The sequence below is a fragment of the Castor canadensis genome, chromosome 8 (genome assembly GCF_047511655.1).
Source record: "Castor canadensis chromosome 8, mCasCan1.hap1v2, whole genome shotgun sequence".
Lineage (NCBI taxonomy): Eukaryota > Metazoa > Chordata > Mammalia > Rodentia > Castoridae > Castor > Castor canadensis.
Window position 1 is genome coordinate 93,552,958 of NC_133393.1, and position 13,282 is coordinate 93,566,239.

General features: G+C 34.3%; 1 protein-coding gene across 1 annotated transcript; it reads right to left on the reverse strand.

The window, feature by feature from the left end:
* Positions 1-11,608: 11,608 nt before the first annotated feature.
* LOC109680676 (olfactory receptor 6C1) lies at positions 11,609-12,547 on the reverse strand. Its single transcript, XM_020155411.2, has one exon. It carries the CDS (start codon positions 12,545-12,547, stop codon positions 11,609-11,611), a length of 939 nt encoding a protein of 312 aa, XP_020011000.1.
* Between the last annotated feature and the right edge of the window lie 735 nt (positions 12,548-13,282).

Below are 13,282 nucleotides of genomic sequence, written 5' to 3' on the forward strand. Positions count from 1 at the left end.
CCCTCTGGAGATCCTGCCACTGAAAGTGAAAAGGAACCACCCTTACTGGTCCTACAAGAGGCAATATCATCATAATGACAACAAGGTAACACAACCCAGGCATCTACCCCACAACTTGGGGTCAAATAAAGTGCTTGGTGCATACGGCCAAGAATGCTATATTAAGCAGTGGGGACAGGAAGAAACTCATGCTGTTCTGTTAGTTATGATTACAGAGGCCTAGAAATTTGTACATTGGAATTTTCTGCATCATACACCTCTGCTTCATGCTGTTACCTGGAAATGTCCCATCTATATCAGTTTTTACTAATGACTCTGAGGTAGTAGGAGGTCACTCCAATGGGCACCTGGTTCCTACTTTCACTAATTATAGTTTTACAGGACAAGCTGTTGTCCTGGAAAACATACTCACATGTTTGGGAAATTTGCTTGTTGTCTCCCTCTCACACTTATTTGGAAAAAGTGCTCTGTTATGGAATGGTACTCAGTTTCTTGATAAAAAACTAGGATGTTTTGGCTTTAATGCCATTGAGCCATAAAATGCTACACATTGGCCTCACATTCCCCATTGTCTTGACAAACATAGTCCCTGGTACCCACCTTAGGTAGCCTTATGGGAACAAAGTATGTTTGCTTCTCTAAAGGCTTTTTATGTTACAGGCTATAAGCTTGTATTGGTCTTATAATGGCACTTCTGAAACTAATATTACAGGGTATTGGACCACCCCTTTTATCGGACCAGAAGGAGGGATCGTTCAATCAGACATATGGAAATTAGAAGCCGCTACTGCTACTATTAATCTAATTAGCCACTCAGCACCACTGTTATTAAAGTCTTACAAGCTTTCATTCAACATCCTTTTGCTTTATTGGCTGGATCAATTAACATTTCTAAAAATAGAACTATTTTTGATATCTCTTGTTCTAATTGCAAGTTAACTTCATGTATGGACAACTACATAAATGGCAGCCTACTTATAGTAAAAAAAAGCCCCTATATCTTGGTACCTACAAATTTCATGGGCCCATGGTATCATGATAGGGGACTACAGGTTGTCAAAGAAATAAAAACATTATTAGTAAGGGAAAAAAGATTAGTAGGGCTCTTGATAGCAGGTATTATAGTGGCTATCACTACTATTGCCACCATGACTACTGTTGCAGTAGCCCTCTCCCAAAGCATTCAAAATGCTCTTTACATTAACACCTTAACACAAAATGTCAGTTATGCCTTCCAACAACAAGTTTCTATAGATAAAAAAGAAATTGATATCCATTTAAATTCTCTAGAACTTGCTTGCTGGCTATGGGAGATGAATTTCACATGCTGAAATTCTGACTAGACTTATTATGTCATGCAGGCTTCCAACATATTTGTGTTACTTCCGCACCCTACAATGAAATAGATTTCCCATGGAAACTCCTTAAAGCACATGTCATGGGAACCTGGGAAAATAATAATGATTCCCTTAACTTACAAGCCTTAAGACAGCAAATTTTATCAATGCAGTGAGCACATGATCAGGTGGTCTCTCCTACAGATATAGCAAAAACTATCTTAGAAAAAGAATTACAAGGATATAACCCCTTAAGTACTATAAAACATTCCTTCTGGTATTTCATTGGCATTATATTATTAATAGTTTGTTGCATTTGCTTACTTTCAATCTGAGCTCAAAGGATCAAAAAACATCTCCTTGGATTAGACATAAAAATGTATGTAATCTTGATTTTTACTTGATTCATTTCCATGTATTGGCCTATAAAACAAACAACCTGGCTTAGGTAGGCACTTGTGTATTCCACCAGGAACGTGCAGTCCTTCTGATCCCAATTTCGTGTCTTTATGTCTGTGTTTCTTTGTTTCTCATTCCCTGTCCCTCTCAGTCAAGTTTACCAGCTTAGCTACACAGGCCACAGAAGGCAAACTACTTGATTACTAAATAAACAGAAATTTCACAAAAGAAGAAACTCATATGGTCAAAAAACACATGAAAAAATGCTCACCATTTCTAACAATAAGGGAAATGCAAATTAAAACCACACTAAGATTCCACCTCACCCCTGTTAGAATAGACATCATTAGCAACACCACCAACAGCAGGTGTTGGTGAGGATGTGAGGAAAAATGAACCCTCTTACACTGCTGGTGGGAATGTAAACTAGTACAACTACTCTGGAAAAAAATTTGAAGGCTACTTAAAAACCTAAACATTGATCTACCATATGATCCAGCAATACCACTCTTGGGGATATGCCCAAAAGGATGTGACACAGGTTACACCAGAGGCACCTACATACCCATGTTTATTGCAGCACTATTCACAGTAGCCAAGTTATGGAAACAGCCAAGATGCCCCACCACTGACGAATGGATTGACAAAATGTGGTATTTTTATACACAATGGAATTTTATGCAGTCATGAAGAAGAATGAAATATTATCATTCGAAGGTAAATGGATGGAATTGGAGAACATCATTCTGAGTGAGGTTAGCCTGGCCCAAAAGACCAAAAATCATATGTTCTCCTTCATATGTAGACATTAGATCAAGGGCAAACAAAACAAGGGGATTGGACTTTGATCACATGATAAAGCAAGAGCACACAAGGGAGGTATGAGGATAGGTAAGACACCTAAAATCTAGATAGCATTTGTTGCCCTCAAAGCAGAGAAACTAAAGCAGATACTTTAAAGTGACTGAGGCCAATAGGGGAAGGGGACCAGGAACTAGAGAAAAGGTTAGTTCAAGAAGAATTAACTTAGACAGTAACACACATGTACAGGAAATCAATGAGAGTCAACTCCCTGTATAGCTATCCTTATCTCAACTAGTAAAAGCCCTTGGTCCTTCCTATTATTGCTTATACTCTCTCCTCAACAAAATTAGAGATAAGGGCAAAATACTTTCTGCTGGGTAACGAGGGGTAAGGGGGGGTAAGGGAGGGTTGGAGGGGTAAGGGCAGAGGCAGGGGAATGTGGGAGAAATGACCCAAACATTGTATGCACATATGAATAAAATAAAAATTTTAAAAAATGGCTTGATTACTAAGTAAGACTTTCAGTAGTTTCAAGAGGCAAAAAAATAAAATTCTAAGATTTGCATAGATGCATAGCAACAAAAAACAGCTAATGTTTTTAGAGGGAACTCTTAATATGCTACCTGCTAGCTAGAAAAAAAACAGAAATAGGCTGAAAGCTCACTGTCTAATTTTATTCTTTGGATTTATTGATCCATTCTTTGTGTGATTTTTTTTTCAGAGAAGGGCTCACTATTTAGCTCAGGTTGGCCTTGAACTCACCATCCTCCTGCCTCCATTTCCCCAGTTCTGGGATTACAGGTGTGTGACACCATGCCAAGTTCTAATTAATTTCTTTCTACAGGATAATAAATCACCCAGAGACTCAAATTAGCCTTATAATTTTTTATTCACAACATATGCCATCTCTAAAAATTACTCAAAATATCAGACACAAGACCAAATGATCAAATACCAAAATTTAAAATGAAACAGAAGAAATTTTTTCAGTTCACACAGATATTCATACTATCACAAAGAAAATAAATGTACTTATCTATTGGAGGCATAAGATATGATGAAAATGCCATTAGATAACTGGAAATTTTTTAAAGACTCAAAAATAAAATATGCAAATTTGAAATAAAACTTAATGGATATAATTAATAGAAGATTACAAACAGCAAGATAAGTAAGAAGGTGGATAGTAAGGTCAGGAGACATTAAACAGAATGAATCTTTAAGAGAAGAAAGTGTGACTATCTGAAAAGAAATAAAGAAATTATATGGGATGACAGCCAAAATTCCTATCTGGACTTAGCTAGACTCCCAGCAAGAGAAAAGAAAGGGAATGAAAATGAAACAATATCTGAAAATACAATAGCCAAGACTGAAGAAATCCATTAATGCATAGATGCTAGGTGTTGAAAAAAACAGTAATAAAGACCGAACAAAGAAAACACCCTTGTGTATATTAGAGTAAAACTATTAGATGCAAAACTACATAAAAACATTAAGTATTCAGCAGTCAAGGAAAAGGAAGTATTACCATCAAAGAATGAATAAGAAGACAACTGATTTCTCAACAACAAAAAGTAAATCAGAAGTCAAAGCACTGATATTTACCATTACAATTTCTAGTAGCCATCAAATACAAATTTAGTGAAAATGTTAAGCTTAAAGCGAAAGAATGACTTTGTGTAAGAAACACAACTGAGAAGACACCAAAACTAAAGGAATCACTAAAAGGCATATTCAGGAAGAAAAAAAATACACAGTTGGTACAAAGAGATGCAAGGGAAATTAAGAGTAAAGAAAAGATAAAAATATGAGTAAGTCCAAATAATATTATCTTTTAAAAATACACTTGCAACTAATATATATGAAAATATATACATATGCATATATAAGTTGTTACTCATTTAAGCAAATAAAAAAGTTTCTAGAAGAGAGCATGTATGTAAATTATATATTATTCTTAAATTACATAATACATAATATACATAAATTAGATTAAGATATAGATTCAAGAAATTTGAACACACATAACATTCACTAGCACCAACAATACGATGTTTCTGGAAATCTTCTTTTAAATTAGCAAATCTTTTAATATTTACTTTTGTAGCTATTGAAATACAAGAAGTGATTTCTTGCTCTGAAGAGAATCCAAATATAGATGGGAAAATAAATAAATTTCATGCTACAAAGTTCAAAAACTTAGAAAACTAAGCCAAAATTTCCCATTTTTGGTAAATAAATAAATGTGGTAAACACATAGAAATCATAACATAATGATAAAAACACTGGTTTTCTCTGACTGAAAAACTGAAGTTAAAAATAGTGGTACTGTGTTTCCTATTAAAGTTGGTTTAATGTATCACTATTCTTTTTTCTTCAATTTTATTTACTTTATTTGTGATGCTGGGGATCTAACCAATGGCCTTGTGCATACTAAGCCAGTACTCTATACTGAGCTGTTTCCTCAGCCTCAGTGGGTCAGTATTCTTGGTATCTGACATCTACATTATGAAGAATTGTTAATTATTACTTAACCATCATTTAACCAACAATAAATACAAATTTCAAGAGAGTTTGGTATATCCTCCCATACCATAAAAGCCATAGCAGTTGGCTGATAATTTCTCAGAAATGCTACATTTCTTCACAACCTGGACAGGGCATTTAGTTTTATTCAAAACTAGCAATTTCTGGCAACCATGGTCTTTTTGTAATCTTCACCTTACTTAGCATATACTTGACAGAAGGCTATAACTGCTAATCTAGAGAAGTCCTTCTGATGGATGTACCATAATGAGGTATGAATTATACTGGGTTCTTAAAGAAATACATACACACACAAAAAAAATGGTAAAACTCTGCCTAGAGTTGATTCTAACAGGGCACTTCAGAACCCAGAAATACAAGTTATTGCAACACTCTCTTATATGATAAATATGTGAATTGAACTGTATGAACTATAAAGAGGATTTCCTTTGATCTAGCTTCATAACAGTGGACATAATTTTTAAATTTTTTTGTTGTATTAAAATTTGGATGAAAAAGAGAACCAATCTTTTCTGTTCTGAGGTTTCTGTTCTAGAAGTTGGAAGAAGGCTTTTTGTGAAAGCCAAGGAGAGTGAATGAATCCCTGATAAAGTAGTGTGACTTACAACTTTCCTGTCCCCCAGAATATATTCTTCATGCTTCCTGCTACCCGAAGTTCTCACCTCACACTTAATATCTTATTCCACAGAGTAAAAGTCTTACACTAAGTCTTTCCTGGTACAAGGCAGTCACAGGGTGAATCATGTGGGCAGAAGAGGAAAAATTCCTTAGTCCCTTAACATCTGAAATCATATACAAGCAGGATGGAAAGATAAGATGCCTGAGTGTTGAAGAAGCTGTGACAGAAAAAAGAAGCAGGCAAGGGAAAGTTTAGTAGGGCTTAGAAAGTAATTTCACCTACCTCACTATTTTATTACATTCCAACATCTCATAACAATCCTTATGAATTCTACACTCCTTGAGGGAAACAGCTACAAAATGGTTGTGTAGTGCAGAGTGAGGGAAACTTCTCTTCAACAAAGATATGTGGAATGACTGCCAAAAGCTGGGAGTTTGATTGAAGAATGGGAGAAATAAGTTGTACACTCTCAAATATTATTCAGTTAATTATCTTATGAAAAACATCTGAAGTAATTTTCACAAAGTTTTTATTAGGATAGATTTGTTATACAAGGGAGAATCATAGTGACATTTCCAATTTGACTTATACTGTATAATAGTAACAGTCCCTCCATCGTCTCTCCCCCTCAATCCACTCCTGCCTTAAAGCAATTGCAAGAGGTTTCTTAGCTCTATTTCATATAGGTATATGAAGTCCATCAATCATATACTGTCACTTTAATCTCCTTGATTCACACTTCCCCCGTACCATGCACACACTGTACCTATTTTACAGTCCTGTTTTTAATTATTAATATTTAAGTTGATGTCCAAGGGGTTTTCTCTATGTGCTCACTGTGGATTTACTTTACTTTGGTCCATTCATCCCCTTCCATTATTCTTACTCCTTTACCTCCCACTCCCCCATTTTCCAACATCTTTCATTATGCACCCTTATAGCCTGTACTTCACATTTTATATTTTACAATATTACTGAAGCTCTATTATTTTCTTTCCCTCTTTCCCTGAGTTCCATAGGGTAGTTCCACTATTACAATTAAGTTCTACATCTGAGCTTTTGTATGGATCATGCTTGTTTCTGTGCATATGTTTACCTTTTGGATCTATGCAGCCTTTGTGTTTCTGAGCCTGGCTTACTTCACTTGACATAATGTAGTCCAATTACATCCTTTTACCTTCAAACCACATGGCGTTATTCTTTATGGCTTAGTAATATTCCATTTTGTATATATACCATATTTTCTTGATCCACTGAGGGCACCTGGGTTGTTTCCAAAGCTTAGCTATTATGAATAGTACTGCACTGACTATCAGTGTACAGGTGTCTCTATAGTATCCTGTCTTATGTTTCTTTGGGTAGATGCCCATGACTAGTACCACTGGATCATAGGGAAGTTCTATCTCTGGTTTTGTGAGAAATATTCCCACTGCTTTCCATAGTTGTACTAATTTGCATTCCCACCAGCAGTGTATAAGGTTTCCTGTTTTGCCACATCCTCACCAGCATTTGTTGTTGTTTTTGCCCTTGATTGTGTCCATTCTAACTGGGGTGAGATGAAATGTAGGTGTGGTTTTGATTTGCATCCCTTGTATAACCAGGGAAATCGAACACTTCTTCATGTATTTACTGGCCATTTGTACCTCTTCCTTTGAGAATTCCCTATTTAATTTATGAGCCCATTTCTGCATTGGGGTGTTGATTTTTTAGGGGTTGAGATTTTTGAGTTCCCTCTAGATTCTGGATATTAGACCTTTACTGGATGAGTAACTGGCAAAGATTTGTCTTCCATTCTGTGGGCTATTTCTTGAATCTGGTTGCTGTTTTCTTTTGCTGTGCAGAAGTTCTTTAGTTTGACATAGTCCCCTTAGCTCATTCTTTCTCTCAGATGCTGAGCATATTGAGTTCTATTTAGGGAGCTGTTCCCAATACTATCTGTTCCAGTGTATTTCCTCCTGCTGCTTGGACTTGTTTCAAAGTTTCAAGCCTTATATTAGGGTCTTTTAAACATGTTGAGTTGATTTTGGTTCTAGTTTCATTCTTCTACATGTGAATAACCAGTTTTCTCAGCAGCATTTGTGGAAGACATTGTTCTTTCTCTATTGTGTGTTTTGGGTTCTTTTGTTGAAGAACAGTTACCTATAGATGTGTGAGATTATGTCTGGATCTTCTATTCTAATCCTTAGTCTCTCTGTCTGTTTTTTTGTGCCAATATCATGATGTTTTTATTGTTATGGCTTTGTAGTATAGTTTGAAGTCAGGTATTATGATGCCTCCAGCACTGGACATTTTGCTCAGAATTGCTTTGGCTATTTGAGGTCTTTTGTGTTTCCTTATGTGTTTCAAGATTGATTTTTCTATTTCTGTGCAGAATGTCATTGTAATTTTGATAGGCATTGTGTTGGACTTGAAGATTGCTTATTGTAGTGTGGCCATTTTTATAATGTTGATTCTACCAATCCATGGTCATGGAAGGTCTTTCAATCATCTGATGTCTACTTTGATTTTTCTCTTCAGTGGTTTATTGATCAAAAATATCTTTGGTTTCTTTTGTTAAATTTATTCCAAGGTACTGTATTGTTTTTGAGAGTCTAGCAAATGATCGTCTTCTTGATTTCTTTCTTTGTCTGTTCATTGTTGATATATAGGAAGGCTCCTGATTTCTGTATGTTAATTTTGTATCATGCTACTTTGCTGAAAGAATTTATGATTTTTAATGGTTTTTTTGGTAGAGTTTTTAGGTCTCTTAAGTGTAGGATCATGTCATCTGCAAATAGGGACAGTTTGACTTCTTTTGCTATTTGAATGACTTTTGTTTCTTGCTCTTGTTTTAATCCTCTAGCTACGAATCCTGAAACTATATTAAATAGAAGTGGAGAAAGTGGACATCCTTTGTCATTCCTGACTTTAACAGAATGGTTTAAGTGGTTCTCCATTTAGTAAGATGTGGGCACTAGTTTTGTTGTATATAGACTTTATTATGTTAAGGAACATTCCTTCTATCTTAGAAGTGCCTTTACCTCGAAAGAGTGCTGAATTTTGTCAAAGGCTTTTCCTGCATCTATTGAAAGGATCGTGTTGTTTTTGTCTCTGCTTCTGTTTATACACTGTATTACACTTATGGATATATGTGTATGAAATCTCTGGAATGAAACTGATTGGTCATGGACTATAATCTTTTTGATGTGTTGTTGAATTTTGTTTGCCAGTATTTTGTTGAGAATCTTTGTGTCTATATTCATGAAGGATATTCGCCTATAATTCTCTTTTTTGGTTGCATCTTTATTGTATCTTGGAATGAGTGTAATGCTGGCTTCAAAGAATGAGTTTGGTAGTGCTCCTTCCACTTCTATTTCTTGGAAAAGTTTGAGTAATATTGATTTTAGTTCTTCTTTAAAGGGTTGGTAAAATTTGGCCATGAATCCATCAGGCCCTGGGCTCTTTGTAGGGAGGATTTTTATTACTGCTTCAATTTCATTGCTTGTAATAAGACTATTTCAGTATTTATCATCTTCTGTATCAGTATTGGTTGGTTGTATGCATCCAGGAATTTATCCATTTCATGTAGATTTTCCAGTTTGCTTGCATAAATGCTTTCAAAGTACTCTCTAATAATTCTCTGGATTTCATTATTATTTGTGGTTGCATCCCATTTTTCATCTCTGATTTTATTAATCTAGGTCCTTTTCCTCCTCTATTTTGTCCTGTTAACTAAGGTGTGTCAAACTTGCTAATCTTGTCAAATAACCAACTCTTTGTTTCATTGATTCTTTGTATAGCAATTTTGGTCTCACTCTCATTGATCTCAGCCCTGATGTTTATTATTTCTCTCTATCTGTTGATTTGGGGTTTGGTTGTTCTTGTTTTTCTTGGAGCTTAAGGTGCATCATTACATTCTTTATTAATTACAAATCTGTATGTTTTCATTTGCATAAGTACAACTGATATAATTTCTATCACATTTTTCCTTTCTTAGTAAGAATTATTATACTGTTTTGTAATTCATTGTAATCATTAAGAATATTGCACAACAGATGATAATTATAGTACATTTTCTATTATGAAATATTGATTTATATTATTTAATATGCATTGTAGAATTCATAAGAATTGTTTAAGCTTTACACAAACACAAAAACACTTTGCCTAAATATTTCTTGACATTTTAATTTTTTAAGTAAAATATGTGGAACGTAAATTCTAGCAAGTGAAATCCTCACTGTGTTAGTTTGCTTTTGCATTGCTGTGACAAAATATCTGTGAAAACAACATAAAGGACCAAGGGGTTTTTGGATGACTGTTTCAGAGACTTTAGTCCAAACTGGCTGATTCCTTTATTAATGGATTTGGGGCAAAGCTGAAGAATCATGATGGAAAGAAATTACAGAGGATAGCTTCTCACTTCATGGAGGCCAGGAAGCAGAAAGAACCTGATAAGAAGGCCCAGGGACAAGATATATCCTTTAAGTTGCCCTCAGTGACCCACTTTCCCTGATCGGCCCCTCATTGTAACAGTTCATTCAGACATGAAACCATTCAATGATTAATACATTGATACAGTCAGCATCTTGTAATCTATTTACCCCTCAGTAACACCACCATCTGGGAACCAGAGCTTCAGTACATAAACTCTTTTAGGGTTCACTTCAGATTCAAACTCTATTAATAATGCAAACTTTTTCTTTGTTTTGAAGTTTTTACTTAATACAATGCATAGACTTAAATGATTTTGTTTAGGTATATAATGGTGTCAATATATATACACTATTTCAAACTGCTGCAAAACATGGGAAGAAAACACACAAACATGCACACATACATCAATCCTGATAGATAATATAGGCAAACCTTTAATGTATTATTTATGAAGACCCATATGCATCTGTATGTATATATATCACTGTATCCTCAAGTTTTAGATGAGTTTGAAACAGGAGATATATCCAAATATAAGCACAAATTTGAAATATATGTATTTTCAATGCCAATATTCAGAAAGGAGCTTACTCTTCAGGGAATTTCAGAAACCCAGTATGTCTCCTATATCTAATGTTTATTTTTTTAATATTTTCCAAAGCAAATAAATAAATATATATATTTGTATTATATATATAAATATTTGTATATTATATATGTACATATTAATGTATATTATATGTGTTAGTATATGTATAAATGCATTCCTATGTGTATATATATATATATATATATACTTATATATATATATATATATATATATATATGTTTTGAGTGTATGTATATCAGAGTCAAAGATAATGGTAATGTATATATGTTTGTATATCAAAAGATTTGGGGATTCATAAATAAGAAGGTCAATTTAACACTACTTAAAGTATATATTATTAATAGTCTGTATTTATTTATCAATGGACAAATAGCATAAAGATATAATATTACAGTGAGCAAGAAGTAGAACTTCTTGGTATTTAAATGGAAAAGTATTTTAATTCAATTACATGTCACTTAAAGAAGATTTTCTAGAGAAACTGTAAAATGAAGAAATTTCTATGAAAACTAAATAAAATTAAAGCATTATACTTTTAGTATATATTAAGTAAACTATGTCACTGTAAAGTATTTCTTCTACTTCTCTGGATAATTTTTTTCTTGGGAAAACTCAAAATATAATTTAGCTATAGAATAATTATTATTCAAAAAGATTTTTTAATAAAATAAAAGAAGGAAGCAGTGACAGAATAAACATCAGATATATAATTATAATTGCTTGAAAAATATATTAAACAAATAGGCTTTATACTGTATGAAGAAAAAGGAATGAAAAGGACAGTGGGATGGCCTTATTGATTGAAGTGGGTCACTGAAATGTCACTTTTAAACAATTGCCCTTCAATGTGCTTCTAACTCATGACACCACATTATTTCATGTACTTGTGTAAAACACGATCTTCTTTGCCATGTTCATGAAAGCTTGCTTGACTTGTTGGTTCCTCAGGCTGTAAATAAAGGGGTTCAGCATGGGAGCTACTGAGGTATTTAGCACAGCAACTCCCTTACTCAAAGACACTCTTTCTCTGGCTGAGGGTTTAATGTACATAAAAATACAGCTTCCATAAGAGATGGAGATGACAACCATATGGGAAGAACATGTAGAAAAGGCTTTTGTCCTCTGACTAGTAGAAGGAATCTTTAAAATTGTTCTGATGATATATATGTAAGATAGAAATATTAATGCCAAAGTGAACATTAGAGTAAACACGGCACAAGAAAACCCCATTATCTCTAGGAATTTGGTGTCTGAGCAAGAAATCTGCAACAGGGGAAAATAATCACAGGTAAAATGGTCAATGATATTGGACCTACAGTAATCAAGCTGTAAGAGCAACATGAGTAAGGGAAAGATGATTAAGAAGGAAATCAGCCAGGAAGCAAAGACAAGCATTGTACAGACTTTTTGATTCATGATGGTCATGTAATGCAGAGGCTTGCAGATGGCAACATAACGATCATAGGACATGGCAGCCAGAAGGTAAAATTCAGTGACTCCAAGGAGAATGAAAAAAAATAACTGAATTATACAGTCATTAAAGGAAATGGTTTTGTCTCCTGAAATAATGGTGCCCAGGAACTTGGGTATACTGACAGTTGTGAATGAAACTTCTAATAAGGAGAAATTTCTGAGGAAGAAATACATGGGGGTCTGCAGGTGGGAATCCAACAGTGTGAGTGTGATGATGGTCAGGTTCCCAGTGATGCTGAGCATGTAGGTGATGACGAGGAAGACAAAGATCATCACCTGGATCTTTGGATCATCTGACAATCCCACGAGGATAAACCCTGTTATTTCTGTATGGTTATGCATTCTTCAGTTGCTTACTTATTTATTCTTTCCAAAGGTATAGGAGAAAGCAGAAATAACAAAGCTGAATTGAGGATTAATCGAAATACAAGTGCTGAGCTGGAATGTTGCTGAAAGAGTATGCCATTTCCACTTTTGGGGGACATTTGAAGTCATCTGATAGTAACAATGATCTTTAATTTCTCTTTTTCAGAGAAAAACATTTTAATTAAGGCAGGTTACAAGTATCAAAACTACCATGAGAAACAATCTCATCCATGTTAGAAAAGGTATTGTCAAAAAAAAAAACCAAACAAAAGTAAAAAAAATGTTAGTGAGTATGTGGAAGGAAAGGAACACCTTTAATTGTATGTGGGGTATAGATTAGTACAGCCACTATGGAGAACAGTATGGAGATTTTAAAAATCCTAAATATGGAACTACCATTAAATCCAGCTGTACAACTCCTGGGCATATATTCAAAGTAATGAAATAAGAACACCAAAGAAATATTTGCATTTTCATGATCATTGTGGCACTATTCATACTAACTAAGATGGAGTCTTTTCAGCCATAAAATAGAATTAAATCCTTTTCATTTTAAGCACAATGAATGGAAATGGAGGACATTAAGTTAAATGAAATATGTCAAAGAGAAAAACAGGCACCACACGTTCTGAAAGGACAAAAGTGATTACTAGGAATTGGGAAGCGTGCAGATGAGTTGGAGAGAGTAGATGTAGGTCTTTTAACTATGAT

Excerpts from the sequence above, each read along its gene's own strand:
- LOC109680676 (XM_020155411.2), bottom strand. The coding sequence starts at position 12,547 with ATGCATAACCATACAGAAATAACAGGGTTTATCCTCGTGGGATTGTCA.